General features: G+C 33.7%; 1 protein-coding gene and 1 pseudogene across 1 annotated transcript in view; one reads left to right on the top strand and one right to left on the bottom strand.

The window, feature by feature from the left end:
• The window catches only part of USP34 (ubiquitin specific peptidase 34), a 241,399-nt gene that overhangs the window by 131,285 nt on the left and 89,234 nt on the right, over positions 1–20,880 (top strand). Inside the window, 9 exon segments of the mRNA XM_010863267.1 lie at positions 128–210; positions 4,396–4,550; positions 5,946–6,059; positions 7,760–7,859; positions 7,993–8,152; positions 10,960–11,086; positions 11,183–11,330; positions 18,319–18,419; positions 18,629–18,838. Of these exon segments, the coding sequence (XP_010861569.1) occupies positions 128–210; positions 4,396–4,550; positions 5,946–6,059; positions 7,760–7,859; positions 7,993–8,152; positions 10,960–11,086; positions 11,183–11,330; positions 18,319–18,419; positions 18,629–18,838 (1,198 nt within the window).
• On the bottom strand, positions 993–4,388 carry LOC105005319 (annotated as a pseudogene).

The raw sequence follows: 20,880 nt of genomic DNA, 5'->3' as shown, positions 1-20,880 counted from the left end.
AATAATTGAGTTCTTAAATGGAATTTTATTTATTTGGTACAATTTAAGATTAGGACCATTAGATCTTTAAAAATAATTAAGATATAAGGTCTCTCAGCTAATTATTTTAACGGTTTTTTAACTGCAGGTACAGCCATAGTGCCGAAGTTCAGGTGCGACTTCAGTTCTTAACTTGTGTCTTTTCCACTCTGGGATCACCTGATCATTTCAGTAAGTTTTTTAATCAACATTTTAATAAGTTTTTAGATCTTCATTGATTCTTGAAAGAGTCCAATTAAATGTACTCATGCCTTTAGATTTCTGTGGTGATCAAATTATTCTCAGTACTAAACGTCCTATCTGTGTATGGCAATAGCAGCTTGTCCCTGACATGTTCTTGTTTCAATCTCTGAATGTGTCGGTTTCTTAATGAATGAATGACTCATTGCATGAACAAAATATTTGGCATAGGTGAACATATCATGTTAGAGTGACTGTAGTTTTCTTTTTTTTAACCTTTGGTTAATAGAATATTCCTTTCACTCCAGTTGGAAACAGCCACTGTCTGTATATTATATCAGGGCTAATCTTATCCCATATTTGTTGACTTCATAGGTGACAGAAATTTGGAGACACATTTAATTTAGATGAATCTCAAACTCAATTTCATTAATAATTAATCTTAAAAAACAGAGAAATTGGTCTGGTATATTAAGAGTGTGGACCATTTCTAAATCCACATGCAAGATATCCTCTCAAGAAGGGAGGAAGGTTGATTTCTTTCAGCCAGAGCACCTTTCCTCTTGCTGCTGCTGCTGCTGGGTTGCTTCAGTCGTGTCCGACTCTGTGCGACCCCATAGACGACAGCCCACCAGGCTCCGCTGTCCCTGGGATTCTCCAGGCAAGAACACTGGAGTGGGTTGCCATTTCCTTCTCCAATGCATGAAAATGAAAACTGAAAGTGAAGTCGCTCAGTCGTGTCTGACTCTTTGCGACCCCATGGACTACAGCCTACCAGGCTCCTCCATCCATGGGATTTTCCAGACAAGAGTACTGGAGTGGGGTGCCATTGCCTTCTCCTCTTGCTAGACTGACTTATTTTCTTTCACGCTCCACATGCCTTGTTTTCTGTATGTCTGTGTCAACAACCTCATTTATTAGAAGGACATTCTTTTTTTTTAGCTATGGTTAATGTCAAACTGCTGGGTGAGTATGTTGCTAGCTTGAGAGATGTCTTCATGACTCTTTAAGTCCATATCTGTGCTTGAGGTATGCCATGTGTTTATTTTACTGTTTGAGTCTGTAATTTCTTTTAAGTCAAGGTGTTTGTAACGAATGCCACAAACATTATGTTACCAGTAGATTACAAAATGAAGGCACCTGTTTTTGATAGGAAACCCCTGTTTCATGTTAGTAGGTCATTTATTACACCCATTATCATTCAGGATATACAAGAAATAATATAAAATATTTAAAAATCTTTATACATGGAGAAATCAAACCCAAACAAATATTTTCAGTATAAATAATTTCACATGACCATTGTTTCCTGTTTGTTGAATATAGATTTTCATTGGAAAAAGTTAATCATTTTTTTCAGTATTTGAATAACGAGTTATTTATTTTGCTGCTCCTTTTCCATTAAACATAGAATATGTTCTTTTTGTGTGGGCTTTCAATAGCTACTGCACATTTAGAATCATGTTTGAACTTATCCCACATCATAATTGTACTTCTCTGTTACAGTTTCTTTGAAGTATAATATAGTTACTCGAAAGTTACAGTTTTAAAAAAGATTCTTACCTATCTTCATTTATCTCTTCTTAACTACTTACTGTATTTAAGTTATACACTAAATGTTGTTCCTAGTGTTTTTATGTTGGCTCTTAGGCACAGATTCTTAGAATGAATAAGACATACATTAACTATTTCTATGAGAAACTGATTGGATACATTTGTATACATTTTTCGCCTCAATCTCTTAGACTGATACTGCTACTAGGTAAATATTTTCTCATGTGGTTTTGGATCTCATCTACTTTTTGGAGTAGGGGGAGGGTTGCGAGTGGTTTCTTTTTTTTTTTTTGGAAGGAATAATACTTCTTTTTATTCTTGGTTCCACATTTCAAAAATTTCATTATCTGCATTTTGAATTAAGTGAAAGAGTTGAGAAAGGTCACTTTTTTCCTTTATATCTCAAACCAACTTTTAGTAAGTTTCAGATACAAAACAAGAGGTATACCACATTTATTTTAACAACATTATTTACTATTCCCTCTCTCTTAAAGTGTTCTAGGAATCAGTGGGCGACTATAGGCTAACACCATCTTGATAATATCAAGTATTGGCAGAGCTTGTAGCAGGGAAAGCCTTTGCTTGTTGAATGGAAGAGGTATCATAGAACTGAGTAACTGATAATATTTGATCTTACATTTAGTTGTGACTTGATCTGCTTCTAGCCAGTTGATCTTTTGGAATATGTGGACTGTGCAATAAGTTTTTGGTTCTTCTATGATTTTCTTCTTGCTTCTAGATTTCACATATTCTTAATTTGTTTTACAATCAGTCTTTTTTCTTTGGAATAAACCAGTGTGGATAAGGGAGACCAAAAGGGAATTAATAAGTGTTATGATTGGTTAAGATTGGTTTTAAGGTTTTGGTGCATATTTTGAAGACATTTTCACAGAACATATATTGCTCTAAAGTTAGGGTTAAAGCAAAACTTCCCATTAGGAGAATGCAGAGGATAACATTCTCTCAGGAGAAAGCAAGCATCCGAAGATTTCCTCTCCCAGGCATCTTCCCTCAGACACTGAGACTACAGCCATCCAATACATGGGGACAGGCAGAAAGAGGAGACTTCAAAAGTCAACTATATTTCAACAGCTAAATTTTGGCAGGTCTGGCAATGAGATCCTTCCATTTTTCTCTATTCTTTATGATGTATGTAAGAGTGAGTAGCTGCAATAGTGATTCTGGCTGTCGTCTAAAGTAGTTCTGACACAGGCCTCAGTGTTACATATCATGTATATCCCAAGTTATAGCTGTTTTGTTGAGCGCTTTCTCTTCCACAGAGGCTAGTTTGTTTCCTTTTCTGCCTGAGAGAGCCTCTAATTTCTTTGTTGCCTGCTTTGGGTGGAATTAATTGCTACTACGATAAGAATCATAATGAAAAAAGCCATTTTTATCTTAGAGATAAACCAACAGGCTCCAATGGATTCCCCTAGCTGTGTGGTTGGAATTATCATTGATGGCTAAAAATAATAACTCTTTATTGGAGAGGTCCAAGGGTTCAGGCAACATGGTGATCTCTGCTGGGTTGCCAGCGTACTTGATAAACTGAGTGACTTCAGGGCTAGTGAAGAAGACATGGTCAGAGCAGTCATGAAACTGACTATTGGCAAAGTACTCAAAGGCAAACACATGAACGTTGAGCCAACTTGGAGGATCCAGTATGAGACAAATTACTGCCACAGTAGACTGTCCATGTAACTCAAGACGACTGGGTCCATCTTGTACCGACCAGGGCTGCTCAGAAATTCCAGAAGCTGCTTTGGACCTCACCACCCCAACCAGCCTCCAAGCAGCTCCATACTGGCTGGAAAAAGGATGGGGGTGGTGGTTACTTAAGATTCTGTCGTCTTCTCAGTGCCTTCTGATTCTGGGGAATAAGCCCATGCTCTTGAATCCCTTATGGTATACTTTAGAAATCCCTGTGATAATTTTATTCTACCCTTTTGTATTGTCTCACTTATCAGACTTGTGATTGCCCTAATGCCTTTTCTTTGATTCTGAATAGTTCTGATTCCTTCTGACACACTTTAGAATTATCTAATACTTGGGTCGAAGTTTTAATACCATACAGATTCTGTCTGATTTCAGTGGCTTCTTAGCTAATTGTTACCTGTGATGTGTTGCTGTTCTGTTTTAGGTAGTAAGTTCCTTTTTGTTTTATTAATTGTAAGGATCCCTTTTTTCATAGTTTACAAACATGATGCTTATTGGCATTTATTGTTTATCTCCTATGTGCATAGAATTAGCTGTGAATATGGTATCCACTGTATTCTTTACCCTTAAACCTTAGAACTGACTTAACTTTTTGGGGATTACTTTCTTTTAATCATGTTTGCTATAATACAATGATTGTTCATGTCTTAAAGAAAATGAGTTTCCAGAACAAATGTCTCTTCTAGGATACTATCCCATATAAGTCTTGTTTTTTAAGATGATTTATCTTTGGAGTATATTTAACTACATTTGAAAGCATAAATTATATGAAGTCTCCTACAAAACAATTTTTATAAATTGCTATGAAATATCTCCTTTGTTTTTCTGTATGTATTGGTGCTTCTGGTATATTTAATTAGGATGAAAATGTTGCATGTACCAGGATTTAAAATTTGTAATTTTATCTAGGGTTAAGTTTGGAGCAAGTTGATATTTTATGGCATTGTTTAGTAGAAGATTCTGAGTGTTACGATGATGCACTCCATTGGTTTTTAAATCAAGTTCGAAGTAAAGATCAACATGCTATGGGAATGGAAACCTACAAACATCTTTTCCTGGAGAAGGTAATTTTATTTCTTGACTATTTGTATTGTTTTTCTGTATTTCCTTTTTCGCTCTTGAAATGTAAACTGTAAATGTTCATTTTTTCCTCTTGAAATATTTTAATTTAAAAAAAAAGTTTTTTAATATTTATTTTGGTTGGGTCTTCATTGCTGCCTGGGGCTTTCTCTCATGATGAGCGGGGCTTACTCTCCAGGTCCAGTGCCAGGGCTTCTCATTGCAGGGGTTTCTTTTGTTGCAAAGCATGTGTAGCCATGTGGGCTCAGTTGCCTCCTGGCATGTGGAATCTTCCTAAGTCAGGAATCGAATCTGTTGCATTGCAAGGCAGATTCTTAACCCCTGGACCACCAAAGAAGCCCTGGAATTCTTTTTAAAAAAGATAAATATACTGCTTATCTGCAGTCCTTGTATAATATTTGCCACTTAGATGTTGCTTTAGTTTTGTGCTCTACAGTGTTTGTATATCTAAATGAATACTTAGTTTTGATTTACAAAAATGTTATGTTCCTTAGCTAAAGTACTTAAACTAACAGTAAGTGTAACTCTTGGTGAACAGTAATAAGAGATGTGTGTGGGGTTTTGTTATATATTTTTTAAAATCATTAGTAACATTATGTTTCAATTTTTGAGGGGTGGTGCCACACCTACTAGTGTGGGAGCCCTATTCTGCAATTTTTAATTAAATGGTATGGTTTTTAGCTAGTCTTCTGGCAGATATAAACTAATGTTCAGATTTGTTGGTTTCTTGGGGGGAGGGCATTGTAGGAAGGGCTGTTATGATATTAAAGATACACATTATCCAATTTTTATTTTTATTTATAAGATGCTGCATTTGGTTCAGTAGATAATTTTCCATTTAGATTTTAAAACTTTAATAATAAAGCAATACACTTAATTTGTTATATGCTGATTTTTGAGATTATAAAGGCTCTAGAAAGTCTGTGGTAGACTTGAGTTCATATGAATGAGTTTTGGTAATAGAAACTAAATCACTTAAATCACTTAATAGATTCAAGACAAAGCTACAAACAGGTCTTCAGTTATCTTAATTTCAAGCTCTGACTTATACAAAAACTGTGTATCTATATGTTGTAAATGTGTCTGGTGTAACTATATAATAACTAATAAAATTTATAAATTTCCTCTGGTTTGGGTCTATAATACATCTCAAAAATGGAAGCACGTATCAGCAGGTTTCAGTTACATCATGATTAAAATTTTTTATGAAATTATTTTGTTATCACTAAAAATCTCAGATATTACATTTTCCTCTTCAGTGTTTTCAGTAAAACTAGGTTTGTTAACTTAAATGTGTTACTTTAAATCTAATAAAATGAAATCTGCTAAATTAATTATCACACCTAAACTACCTTGACAGCTTTTTTTTTTTTTTTAAGATGCCCCAGCTAAAACCTGAAACAATTAGCATGACTGGCTTAAACCTGTTTCAGCATCTCTGTAACTTGGCTCGACTGGCTACCAGTGCCTATGATGGTGGTTCAAACTCTGAGGTATGAATTGAGATTTGTCCTTTTATTGGGTCAGCTTGTGGAATTTCTTTTGTTCATCAAATTAGATTACTACCAAGCATTGAATTTACTGACTCTGCAGACTTTTATTTTGAAGTCTTAAGCTTTATCTTCTGGGTTTTAAAAGTTCTATAAAGCAAACATGGTAATTTTTATTACTGAAAATAATCTTTGTTGTGAATAATGGAAACTTGTGATACACACTTCAAGCTGTGAAACAAGTCACAAAGATGTAATGTCCACATAGGGATTATAATCAATAATATTGTAACAACTTCATATGGTGCTGATGGTAATTGATTTTATTTACAGTAGTCTTTTCATAATGTATAAAAATATTGCATCACTGTTCTGTATACCTGAAACTAATAGAATATTGTATGTTAGTATAACTGAAGTAATATAATTTACTGTATGTTCCTTGGTTAATAAAGGATTTTGCTGAGTAGAAGTTTGATTAATCTAAAATCTGTTTTTCAGGCCATTTTTGTGGCCAAACTTTCAGTTGCTCTTGGGCAACTTCAGAGTTCCTATCAATAACTTCGCTTCTGGAATGGAATATACCTAAATCATTAGTGACCATGAGGCATGATCAGTTCATTAGCTGAAGACTGTCACAGATTGCTAGTCTTATTTCTGGCTTTTATTTGGCTAGGTTGGATGACTGTGAGTTTTTGTTGAATGCATTATATATTCCTAGGCTCACCTAACATAGACTGTTGTTTGAAAGTCTTGCTTATTGGACATTTCAGTTTATTAATGATAGCTCTGATTCATGCCATCTGCACTCCACTTATATTTTTCATTAATTTTCTTTAGAGATTGAGTTGTGTTATAGAGAGAAAAATAAACTGTTGTAAAATCTATGTGGTAAAGATAACTGTAATTGTATTTAGAGCAAGCAGTTGTATATTGCTTTCATAGTATCTTCCTACCTTCTTTCCTTGTTTGAATAGTGTTGGTTTACTTATTTTTATTTTTAATGTTTTGGTTCAAGCTCTTTGATAGCACTATGATAAGTTTCAATTTGGTGATTTCATACAGTTGGACAGATCTGATTTACCTAAAGGGTCACACTCTAATTTTGAGATAATACTGCTTTTTAAGTAGATGCCATGAACACTAAAGCTATTCTGTCACTTATCAGAAGGTTATCTTTTCTTCACCCTAGTTACAGTTTTTGAGAACTTCCACTGTTCACTTTTTCTATAATTTTCAGTGAAAACATTTTTTTTTCATCTCAGAGTTTAAGTCATAAGTTTAATTATCAGTTTCAGTTAGTGAATCTTTTTAATTTTCTGTGAATGCCTGAAATCAGTGACTTTCAGAATAAGTTGGATGAAAGCATGTTACGTTAACATGTTACGCTAATAATTATGTCAGTTATTATTCCTTTGTAGCATGTTTTGAGGACTTTTTCTCACTGTGTAGTCATAACTTATGAGTTAAATGTTGTACACATACATAGATGATTCGTAAGTAGGTATTTTTATAACTAGTACAGGTATATTTCAGAAAGTGAAGAAATTTTCAAGGTTTTTATCCTTAGGAATTGCCTTTTAAATACTTTATAAAATATTAAAGCTCTGATAATTGAATGCCTTTTAAATTTGTAACTTTGGTCTTTAATTAAACATTGTTTTACAATTAACATTTATAGATGGCATATTTTTGCTTCTTAGCTTTGTGGTATGGACCAATTTTGGGGCATTGCTTTAAGAGCACAATCTGGTGATGTCAGTCGAGCAGCTATCCAGTATATTAACTCCTATTATATTAATGGTGAGTGATTTGAATTACTGTCTGGTAGGTAATTTTTATGTAAGTATTTTTCTTATCTGTAATTCATTTTCTTTAATACAGCTAAATAAGAATATAAGGTTGATAATACATATCTAAACATCTGACTTTTTAGGTAAAACGGGTTTGGAGAAGGAGCAAGAATTTATTAGTAAGTGTATGGAGAGTCTTATGATAGCTTCTAGCAGTCTTGAACAGGAATCACACTCAAGTCTCACTGTTATAGAAAGAGGACTTCTTATGCTGAAGACACATCTGGAAGCATTTAGGAGAAGGTAATTTTTTAAAACCACATTATTAGAATGAATTTTAGGCTTTTTAAAAAAATAGCTGATATGTCCTAAAGTATTTTTAAAACTAAAGGTTTTCTTGGGGGCAGCTAGAAAACATAACTTACCAAAAGTGAAGAGTTAATAATGGAAGTAATTTTTATTCATGATATGTACCATTTCATCGTGGAATCAGCAATATAGGTTCCTGGTAAATACTGCAGAGCTTTAAATATCATAAGACTCTGAGAAGATGTGCATGAATAAAAATCTCTAGACAGAATTCCATCTCTAAGAAAGTATTACTATGATTGAAATGGCAGAACACCACTACCAAAAAAGTTTTCACTAAAACTCTCACCAAGAACATCAGATAATCTCTCATAGTTGAATCAAGTTGAGTCATTTGTTTCATTTGCTGTTTTTTTTTCTTCCTGGACTAGGAGACAGTATTTTAATTTTGAATTTCCATTTACCATGGAAACATGATCAAAAAATTCTGTGTTAATGAATATCTATATAATTAATTTAGACATACCCTGTGTAATACAGAAATAAAGCAAATTAACATTTATGAATATATCGACTGAATTAAAAGGTGAGTAGATAGTTTTAATTAAGAAATTGTTTGTTAAAAATCATGAGTAAATGTAAAAGTACAAAGAACTGTTGAACAAAATTGTTAAAACTTATTTCAACTTCCAAGCTCAGTTTGATAATGAAACCTATACCATTTATATATATTGACCTTTGTTTAAAATGTCAGAAGATACTGAATAAAGATTTTCTACACATTCCTTATAAATAACATGGCTCTGTGATTTAAAACATTTAGGCTTTGCAAAATTCCTTATTTTGATTACGATTGTAAATTGTAGAAATTCTACTTAAATAATTCCTTGTGTTTTTAAAGAATGTGTAAGGGAAGTCTTGAGTCTTTTTCAACAGAAACTTCACACTGCCTCATAATTTTTATCACTTTAAAAGCTAACAATAAAAAAGCAAATGTGGTATGTCTTATTCAAATTAATAAAAAATTAATACATACTCATTATAAAATTCAGATATTACACTAAGATAATACTAAAGAAAATCAGAGTCTCTATAATCTACCCTTTCCTATCAGATATTTATTGTTAATGATAACAGTACATGGTCTTCTAAAATTTTCTCTGTGCTGCAGGGTCTACAAACAGCAAACCAAAACAGTCCTGTTGGTTCAAGCCCTCAGTCCTCATACAGCGTTAACCCATGTTTTTAAAATAGGTGCTTATTTAAAAGTCTTTTAAAACAAATTTTTCCTAGGATTCCAGTGGTGCATTTTATCAGTTTAATGAATTTTAGTTCAAAAGTTCCTTCTCAGGTGTACAAACTTTTTCAAACTGAAGAAAATTGAGTATTATAATATCCTTAATAGAAACCTTTGTATTTGTTTATGTTTTCCTCTAAAAGTTAATGTTGGTGCTAAATAATATACTTTTTGGGTGGCAAGTAAAGAATCTAGGAAACAATTGAACATTCAAAAACTGAGAGCTGGTTTTAAAAAATTATATAGGAATTTTCAAGCAAATCCTTGTATAGTATCATACAGTTTCAGGTGCTTAATGTGCTTAGTGCTACTCCTAATTAAAAATTGCCTAACATTTATAAAATGAAAACATAAAGTAATTATTATGTTTATTCTTTATATTAAAAGAGTAATTAAAAATGTTGTTTTAAAAGATTGCTGTTTCTAATTTAAAATTGCCTAAACATTTATAAAATGAAAATATAAAGTAATTATTGCACTTATATATTCCTTATAATTAAAAGAGTAAATAAAAATGTCTTTTTCAAAGGATTTTCTTTTTAAAAAGAGATAAGGTTATAATCTTAACAGTGGTTCTCAACCAGAAATGATTTTGTTTCTCTGGGAACATTAGGTAATTCCTGGAGACATTTTTGATTATCACAGCTTAAGGGAGAAGGCAATGTTATTGGCATATAGTAGGTAGAAGATTGCCAGACATTGCTAGTACACCAGATAACCCCCTCATTACTTAAGAATTATCAGGCTCCAAAAGATTGATTACTCTTTTGCTCATAGAAGGTGAACATTGGATCACATCTTGGAAATCAAGTACATTTATTTGCTTACTTGCCCTTTTATTCCAGAATTGCTGATTAGTTTAGACATTGATTTTTTTTTTTTCCTTAAATACATTGAGGTACCCTGGATCCTGTGTTCAACTGAAAATCAGTTAGAAAATTAATATTTAGTGTCATGCTTAATTGCCTGTCTCCTTTGACATATTAATCTTTATTATTCATTTTATGTTTTTAGCAGTCATGGAATCCGCTCTCAAAGTTGTTAGGCTGGTTAACATATATTTACTGCAATACAGTTCTCTCTTTGAAAAATCTTTCCTAATACCTTTTGTCTTCCTTTGAAAATAGGATTGACAGCTTGCTGTTTCACTTACCGGATTAATTTGTTTCTTTAAATTCCTCCTGTCTGCTACTCCCCAGTCCTCCCTCCCTCTTGTTAAAAAAAAACAAAAAAACAAAAAAAAACCCTATAATATTCTTAATGGGCCTTTTTTTTTTTTTTGGTAATTTTTCTTGGAAACTAATTTTTAAGGCACTCAACTATATTTACACATTTGAGTTTGATTCATTATCATGAATCCAAACTTAAATTTAATGTTGTAGAATAAACTGTAGTGTTTTGGACCCTTTTGTGGGCTCTTTCATTTTGTAAAATAGCGAAAACTTCTGTAACATTAAAATAGTTTAAAATGATACCCTTCCTCGATGTGGTTTTTGTGTTCTAGGTTTGCATATCATCTCAGACAGTGGCAAATTGAAGGCACGGGCATTAGTAGTCATTTGAAAGCACTGAGTGACAAACAGTCCCTGCCGCTAAGGGTTGTTTGCCAGCCAGCTGGACTTCCTGATAAGGTAGTTACATAGTTTTAGTTTCCAAATTAATAACATTTCCCAGTTCAAATATATGTTCTTTTTGTATTTTTAAATTGGTTGCATCTCATGTTTCAGATGACTATTGAAATGTATCCTAGTGACCAGGTAGCAGATCTTAGGGCTGAAGTAACTCATTGGTATGAAAATTTACAGAAAGAACAAATAAATCAACAAGCTCAGCTTCAGGAGTTTGGTCAAAGCAGCCGAAAAGGAGAGTTTCCTGGTAAGTCCATCAGTTCAAATTTTTCTATTTTCTAGGTTCTATCATATATTGACTTCAAACCTTTACTTCTTTAAGTAAAGACTATGAGCCATGTTCATGACTCCTCCCCTCCCACCCTAGGTATGGTGCCATCAATTCTTAGGCAAGAGTTAATAGTTATCTTTTTCATTTTTTTTAAAAGATGTTATTTGCAAACACTTGTACTCATTATTCTCAAAAAAAAAAAAAAAATCTGCTTTTGTAGGTTATTTGATAAGCAGCGTGGGAATTAATAAGTTTGTGTCCATACACCACCTAGAATCCAACTTTAAAAGTGAAAGTGTTAGTCACTTTAAGTAGTGTCTGACTCTTTGCAACTCCATGGACTGTAGCCTGCCAGGCTCCTCTGTCCTTGGGATTTTCCAGGCAAGAATACTGGAGTGGGTTGCTTCTCTAAGTACCCAGTTTTACTCAGTAGTTTTTTGGTTTTTTTTTTTTTTTTTTTTTTTGCTATTTTGATATATTTTTTGAAGTGTATGAAAACAATACATCATTGAGTTCCCACCTATGCATCTCTCCTTTCCTCAAAAAAAGTATCATATTAAGAAATTTTCATGTGAGCCTGAAAGGCGTATTTGATTACTCCCTTTTAGTGTCTTTACATAGCACATAAAATAGGGGCTATTCAGAGGAGCAACCAGAAAAGCTGTTACGTTTTACTTACAGGTTAAAGGTCTGAATGATAATAGGCTAAATACATATTTTAAAATGCCTACCTGGTAATGTCACTTTGATTGATAACATTAGTGGAAGAAAATCTTGAAGTTTTAAAAGCTTCTTTTTAAGACTTATAACCTGCCTGTGAGCAGATAATTCTTTTGTCTCTTTTAGTAAGGAGCCAACAGTTTTACTACACTGTGCTTAAGATGAAATCATATGTACATTTTAAATATATCAGAAATCTTAAACTGTTTTTAAATAATTAGTGAGTATTCTTGATAGAGGAGTAGATGTTGAAAATCTCCCTTCTAATCCTATCTCTGAATCTCCCCATTTCCCTTCTCCTGAGGCAGATTTTCTTAGATATTTTTCAAGAGATAACAAGATATTTATTGACCCTTGAGTTATATGGGGGTTAGGGACACCAACCCTCTGCACAATCAAAAATCCATGTATAACTTATGATTGGCTCTTCATACCCACTGTTCTTTCATATCCATAGTTCTGCATCTGTGGATTCCATCAGCTGAGAATCAGGTAGTACTCTAGAATTTACTGTTGAAAAAAGCCTGCATATAAATGGATCTGCACAGTTCAAACCTTTGTTGTTCAGGTGTCAGCTGTGTACTTAAAACACAAGTGTAGTAGCATTCAGTTTATACTCTTCTATCCCTTGTTCATTGTGCTTATTATCTTAGAGAACATTCCATATAGTTAAATATAGAAAGTTACCTCATTCTTTTCAAGATCTATATTGTCTGTAGTATGGTGGTACCATGATTTATTTTACCTATTCTCTATTAAGGGATATTTAAGTAGTTTCTTTTCTTTTGATTTTATAGTGTTATACAGAGTATTCTTAATACATACATTATCTCACAGGAGTTGGCTAAATATCTAGTTAATGGAATTTTCAGATCAAAAAGTATATTTTTGTTACATTGCAATGTATATAAAGAGAGTATGAAATGAGTAATAATAAAATGAACCACCAGTGCACCTACCACCAAGAATAAGGGCTAGAACATTATTAGAAGCTAGTTGTGTGTCCCTCCCTGATATCATCATTTCCTCTTCCCCTTAACACTATCTTGATTTTTTTTTTAATATTCTTTATAGCTTTACCTCCAGTGTATCTTTTCCTAAAGGATGTATTTAGTTCTGTGAAACATAAGCACAGAGAAACTTGATGGATTAAGGAAAAGGGAGTATGTTCTTGTTAGGCAAAGGGTCACAGAAAATGCAAGCTAAAGAAGGTATACTTTCATCTCTTTAGTAAGAAGTGAAAGTGTTAGTCGCTCAGTCCTGTCTAACTCTTTGCAACCCCATGGACTGTAGCCTGCCAGGCTCCTCTGTCCATGGAATTCTCCAGGCAAGAATACTGGAGTGGGTAGCCATTCCCTTCTCTAGGGGAGCTTTCCAACCCAGGAATTGAATCCAGATCTCTTGCATTACAGGCAGATTCTTTACTGTCTGGAGCGACCAGGGAATCCGAAAAGATGTATTATAAAGCCTCATCGAAGGTTATCAGTGGGAAAGTTCTCAAGTTTAGGTCTTGGCACAGTGAAGACATATCTTAGTGCTATGATGTTGAGAAGATGCTGAAATACTCAACAGAATAGTCTTTTCTTTTTCTGATCTTTTTATTCAAAATGAAATTTCTTCTCTTTGATGATAGGACTTGAAGGTTAGAGTAGAGACTTGACAGTCCGAGTAGAGATAAAGATTCTGGGCCCAGTTCACTTTTGCATTCCTTCCTTAGATAGAGAAAGTATTGTGAAAGTAGCAGAGATTTGGTCTTTTGGCCCTCAGGAATACGTTTTTCTAGTGACACTGATCCTATTGATTGTTTTCCACATCTGACTTACAGTAGTTGGCTCTCCGTTATCATCCTCCTTGTAATTTTTGTCTTTCTCATGTGTTGACTATTCTGTTTTCAATATCCCATACCTTCCTTATTGGTTCACTTTTTTTTATTTGACTGGAATATAGTGCAAATTATCCAGTAACTTCTTGAGAGATTCTTTGACTGATCGAAAATATATTTCTGATACTTTAAATGGTAATTTGGCTAAGTATAGAATTCTAGGTCAGAAATAATTTTGTTTCAGAATTTTAGAGATATTAATGCACTTCATGGTTCCGTTGCTGTTTCAAATTTTGAAGCCATATTGATTTCTGGTAGTTTTTATACATCCTGTTAATATTTTTTCCCCTTTTCCAGAGCTTATTGAACCTTCTTGTGCCTGTTTTACAATACTATGCCTGAGTATGGATCTATTTTCAGCAACTGTAATGGGTACTTTATATTCAGAGGTCCCTTTTAGTTTGGCAACTTGTATCTTTTAGTTTGGGGAAATTTTCTTGAGTTACTTCTTGTGTCCTATTTTATCATTTCTTTCTAGAAATTCTTTACATGTTTCATTTCTTGGACTATTTCTAATTTATTTATCTTTTCTTCCCTATGTTTCATTTCTTTGAGTCTTAGCTTTCTTAGATATGTTTTCAACTTTATTTTGAAGTTTTTTTGAGTTTTTCATTTTTGCAGTGGTGCTTTTAATATCTGACATCTCTCTCTCTTTTTTTTTTTTGTCCTCAGCATACTCCTGATATCTTAACGTATTTTTTTGAGAATATTGATGTGTTTTCCCTTAATCATTGGATCTTTAAAAATCCAGAGTGACGGTGTGTGCATTTTAATTAGAATGCTTAGCTAATTACCAATTATTTTCTGTTAACTTTATCTCATCTTTTACCTTATACACACACACACACACCTCTGGCATTCTTCATTCCTTTTGTGTAGATTGAGAAATTTCCACTTATCTTTCTTCTTCTTTATAATAAATTTCGCTTAAAAATGTTTATATTGCAGATCTAGTAATTTTCTCAAGCTTTTATTGTTTGAATAAAAAGTTTGTTTTGCCTTCATTTTTGAAAGAAATTTTCACTGGATATAGATTTCTAGGTAAAGAAATTCTTTTCAGAACTTTGTAAAAGATTGCCAGTTATCATTTGGCTTGCAGAATTTCTGACTAAAAGTCTGTCATTTTTCTTATCTTATATACAGTATGTCTTTCTAACTGTGCTTGGTTTTAAATATGTTTCTTTAATGTTGATTTTCAGCAGTGAGATTATTAATGTGCCTTGTTATGTTCATGCAGTTTGGATTTAGTTCAGCTTCTTAGGCCTGTGTATTTGTAATATTTATCAAATTTGAAAAAGATTAGCAGTTATATGTTTTTAAGAAAAATTTACCCCCTTAGTCTCACCATAATTTCTGGACCTCTGATGAAGTTTAGCAGTGTTAGTGCCTCATAGATCACTGAGGCGCTGTTTTTCCTTTCCCTTTTCTCTTTCTTTTTGTTCTCTTTCTACCCCTTACTTCACTCTTCTCTTTTCCTTCTTTGTCAGGTGTTGATCTTGTTCCTCTGCCAAATCAGTGTAAATAAGATTATAGATTATAATTTTGTGTCTGCTTTAGGATTTATCTTTTTCAGGTCTTGATGGTTACTGTAAGTTCATTTGATTGCCAGCTTGCAAACCTGTATTATCTATTCCCTTTTTTCTCTGTCAGATAGTTGTAGAATTATAAAAATTTACTTCACTGCAGTTCCAGAGGCTTAAAATTAGATGAATGTTGTTTAACATAGCATCATAACCTAAGAATTTTTAAGATTTCTTGTTTCCTTTTCTTGTTCCTTCCTTGTTTGTTGTTTCCAATTTGTTGCATTAAGATACTGAATTTTTAAAAGATAGCAAATTTTTTCAGAACTGTTAAGGAATAAGCAGTTCTTAGGTTAAAAATCCTCTTAAAAGTAGTGGAAGATAGAAAGCTGCTCAGTTAACTCTAAAAACCAATTTATCAATTATAATTAAAGGGTGTACACAATGTATAAGCCTAACTCACATATCAAATAGAAACCTGAATCCTAAGTAAAGTACTAGCCATCTTAGTTGTATTTTGGAATGAAGTCATGCATGCTTAGGGTATTTAGAAGGAAAGAGGAAGCAAATCAACTCCATATTATCTTAGCAATCCAACACAACCAAGGATATTTTATCAACTGTTGTAAAAAGATCAAGTTATGGATTGTATTAGATTATCACAATAACATAGAAATTTAATAAAAATCTACCAAAGTATTAAAGGTTTAGTATAGAATTTCTGTTCCATGTAGTAGCTCATGTTTTTCTTAAGCATTTACTTTCTGCTAAATAACTGATTTAGATAAAACAGTATCAGAAGAAGGAACTCAGTGATGATTTGCAAGTCATATGATGATAAATAGGAAGCTAAAGATATCAAGTACTTTGAAACAATTTTTTAAACATTATTTAGGGTACTTTTTTTTTTTTGTCATGTGGCTTGTGGAATCTCCCCAAACAGGAATTGAACCCAGGGCCACAGCAGTGAAAACACTGGATCCTAGCCACTAGACTGCTAGGAAAGTCCTTAGTTAGGGTACTCTTCATTACTGTGTTTGTGTAATATATGAGAATAAAACTTTCTGAGATATGTGAATGAACACCTGAATAAGTGATTATACCTAGCATTTCTATGTATAAAATATTGTAGAGATGCTAAGTTAATTTCTTTCTTAATATATTTTACTTAAATCTGAATGAAGTTTTACTTTAAATTGGATGAAACTACTCTGAATAATAAACTGTGTGAAGAAACAAAACAGTATTATAAGTTCTGAGAGGTTAAAAGGATAATAGATGAATTTTAATATTAGCTAATATACATTTAAAAACGACAACATTATGATCTCATGAAGAGTTGTGAAATAAATCACAATAGGTAACAAAGAAATATTCTTTGGGCAGAAAGAAAAACTCTGTTTCTTTCTAATAATCAGGATGAATTTAAAGTCTTTTTTTACACACACATGCGTGTGCACACACCCAATACACTCTAGGAATATTCAGAAGATACAGGATTGAATATTCATCAAACCACTGGGAGGACCAGGGTTTCTAGGTTAAGAAATGGCAAGAAGGCTAAGAATCTTAGATTTAGCTACACAACAATTAGCAATTGTGCTGCACAGCAGTTATACTTAAGGAAAATAATTGAAATGAATCTTACTAGAGGAACCCACTTTCCTTACCAGAAATATTTTCTGATAGAATTTTCTGGAGTGGAAGGAAAATGTATTTTTAAAATGTTGTATGTCATTATGGAAAGCAGTAGTCCTGCTTCATTCATTACTGAAAGTAGTTGTTTTTATGCCTATCCAGTGGACTTTTCCTACATTAAGTTAATAAAATTTAACAATACTTAAGTTTATTCATCAGCTGTTTCATCATTTTACTTAATTTTCTTCCTCTGTCAAGCATTTTCTTTAAAATTTTTTTCATGGATTAAACAGTAATTTGAATACCTGCTGTTCTAATGTTGGGAATACATACATGCTTTGTGGAACTTATTATTATTTTTTTTTAATGAGAGACAAATATCAGATACTAATAAGTGCTATAAAAAATGATAAAGCAAAGTAAGGGGTTAAGAGTGAGATGCAGCTCTTTAGATTTAGGATGAAGGCCTTTTAGAGCTCACATTTTGTGAAAAACTTGAATTGTGGAAATGATCCGTATGAATTTCTGGGGTGGAGCAGACCTTGAGATGGGAACATACTGGTGCTTTAAAGAAAAAACATGCTTGGGCAACTAAAGCATATTTTGGTATGGATGATGGTGGGAAATGGAGATGTAGGCAGCAAAGAGGACTTATGCATTCTAGAAATGAATTGTCTCAGTCTATTGAGGTCATTGAATTTACTGTAATGTAGAATGTTGTAGCTCATCTTTTTTCATTTCATGCCAGAACTTTATGTGTGTCCTATATTCTATTTTATTTTGTTTTGTTGGGTAATAATTGGGAAGAGAGAACTGGATCATTTTAAATACATGCTGATTACTTGTGAACTAAAGCATTAATGAATCTGGGTCTCAAATATTACTGAGGGGAAATGCTGTAGGTTCTCAGAAAGCTCTGTAGTGTTTTTTTAATTGTAAATTTTTCATATTATTAAGCAAGCAGAAATTGATCTAATTAGACTGGTGCTAAAGGAGGACTTTCTTAGAATTTCTAACTGCCTAAGGCTAACCTCGGACAATAGCAAATTATGCAGGAAGCATGCTTAGCACCATTTCCACTTTGCTCAAGAATTATATTTAAGCTTAATGTTCAGTGGAATTAATTGCTATAACCATGTATTCATGTTGGCAGATAAATTAACTTTTACAAAAAGTTGACTTTCATTTTCTGCTGTTTTTTAAGGAGGCCTTATGGGACCTGTCAGGATGATTTCTTCTGGACATGAATTAACAACAGATTATGATGAAAAAGCACTTCATGAGCTTGGTTTTAAGGATATGCAGGTAAACATAAATGTGGTTTGAGTTTTAATTATCTTTTGACTTACAGTCAGTAGTTGTTTAGTTGAGGTATAGTTCAAAATCAGTCTTAACTTTTGTTAAAATTGTAAGGGAAGTTATTTTCTACATCACAGATTTATTAAACCAAAAACTTAATATGTCTGACTATATGTTGATTTTTTTTTCCTCCCCTGTTGCTCCTGTTTTTATAGATGGTATTCGTATCTCTGGGTGCACCAAGGAGAGAACGGAAAGGGGAAGGTGTTCAGCTGCCAGCATCTTGCCTACCACCCCCTCAAAAGGACAACATTCCAATGCTTTTGCTCTTACAAGAACCTCATTTAACTACTCTTTTTGATTTATTAGAGATGCTTGCATCATTTAAACCACCCTCAGGAAAAATGGCAGTCGAAGATAGTGAGGTGACTATATCATTTTATTTTCACAAAATCTTGTTTTGTCTTTGTTGAGTGGAAAACAATGCTCTCAGTAATCTCTTAAATGTCAATAAAACCAAAGAATCCATTTATTAATTCATTAAGTATTTAAGTGCCTAATATCCCAGGCATGTTGTTTTAAGTACTATTATACAAGGATTAAAACAGACACAGTTTCAGCCTTCATTGAGTCCAGTGGGGAAGATGGATAATTGCCATGCCTAACAGTTTCAAGTAAACTAACAGATAAACAGTTTTAGGTAGACATAGTTGTCATGACTTGACATTAGAGACTGGTGATAGACAAAACCCATGAAATTAAAAGATGTTTGCTCCTTGGAAGAAGAGCTATGACAAACCTAGTTGGCACATTAAAAAGCAGAGACATCACTTTGCCAACAAATGTCCATATAGTCAAAGTATGGTTTTTCCAGTAGTCATGTGTGGGTGTGAGAGTTGGACCATAAAGAAGGCTGAGCACTGAAGACTTGATGCTTTGGAACTGTGGCACTGGAGAAGAGTCTTGAGAGTCTCTCGGACAGCAAGGAGATCAAACCTAAAGTCAAGGGGTCAATCCTAAAGGAAATGAACCCTGGATATTCATTGGAAGGACTGATATTGAAGCTCTGGTACTTTGGCCACCTGATGTGAAGAGCCAACTGATTGGAAAAGACCCTGATGTTGGGAAAGATTGAGGGCAGGAGGAGAAGTGGGCAGCCGAGGATGAGGTGGTTGATTGACATCACTGTCTAGTGGACATGAGTTTTGGCAGACTCTGGAAGATTGTGGAGGATGGGGAAGCCTGGTGTGTTGCATCCCATGGGGGTCACAAAAGTCTGACACGACTGAACAACTGAACAACAACATTTGTATATTATTAATGTTTGGTCAAGGAAGGTTTCTCTGAGGGAGACCATATAAACTTCAGCTTTCAAGATGAAAAGGAGGCTACTAAATGAAGAGAATGAAGAATAATTTGGATATAGAGTAGACTGATTCCTGAAGCCCTTGATAATAAGGAGTTAGGCAGGTCTGGGAATTGTTTGGGAGCCAGTAAGTAGAGTGAGGAGGATAGTGGGAGAGTGAAATGAGGGAAATGAAAAGGTAAACAGCTAAGCTGGCCTTTGCAAGCTGTTTCCAGTTCACTCAAAATGGAAGCATTGGAATGATGTTTTGTTTTAAAATTTTATTAATTTATTTATCTACATTTATTTATTTAAGAGTCTTTGTTGGTGAGCATGGGCTTTCTCTAGTTGCAGCAAGCAACTGGGCTGATCCCTTGTTACAGCGCATGGGCTTCTCATTTCAGTGACTTCTTTTTTTGTGCAGCTTGGGCTCTTAGGGCCTTGGGCTTCAGTAGTTTTGATACACAAGCTTATTCGCCCTGAGGCATGTGGAATCTTCCCGGACCAGGGATGGAACCCATATCCCTTGCATTGGCAGGAGGATTGTTAATCACTGGCCCACCAGGGAAGTCCACCACTGAAGTATTTTAATCAGAGGGAGAGACATATATCTTAATTTTCCTTTTAAAGGTAATAGGTTTGTTTGACAGGGATAGAAAAAACAGTAAGGAACCTCATGTACTAGCATGGAAGTAGTACACGGAGGAAGAATTGACTTTATTTGGTTAGAAACCAACACAATACTGTAAAGCAATTATCCTTCAATAAAAAATAAATAATTAAAAAAAGTTGACTTTGAATACCATCTTTTTAGTGCTAACTCTCAAACTCACTTCTCCGGACCAAACCTCTTGAGTTCCAAACTTAAACATTCAGTTGCTTACTTAACACTTGCACTTGATGTCCCACAGGCATCCATTCTCCTTCATTGAAATGGAATCTACCCAGTTCCTCAAGTCAGAAACCTGGACTCCATCTCTTCTTATCTTCTTCCTGAAGCCGAGTCTGTCCCTCCTCCTGATCCCGTCTGCCGCACCTGATGTTTTGACCTGTTGTCCTCTTAATTTATTTTCACTGCCACCATTCTATTTCAGGGGACCATCTTTCTTGGAAGAATCATCA

Source organism: Bison bison, unplaced genomic scaffold (assembly GCF_000754665.1).
Source record: "Bison bison bison isolate TAMUID 2011002044 unplaced genomic scaffold, Bison_UMD1.0 scf7180017864489, whole genome shotgun sequence".
Taxonomy (NCBI): Eukaryota; Metazoa; Chordata; class Mammalia; order Artiodactyla; family Bovidae; genus Bison; species Bison bison.
This window is presented reverse-complemented; position numbering and strand designations above follow the sequence as displayed.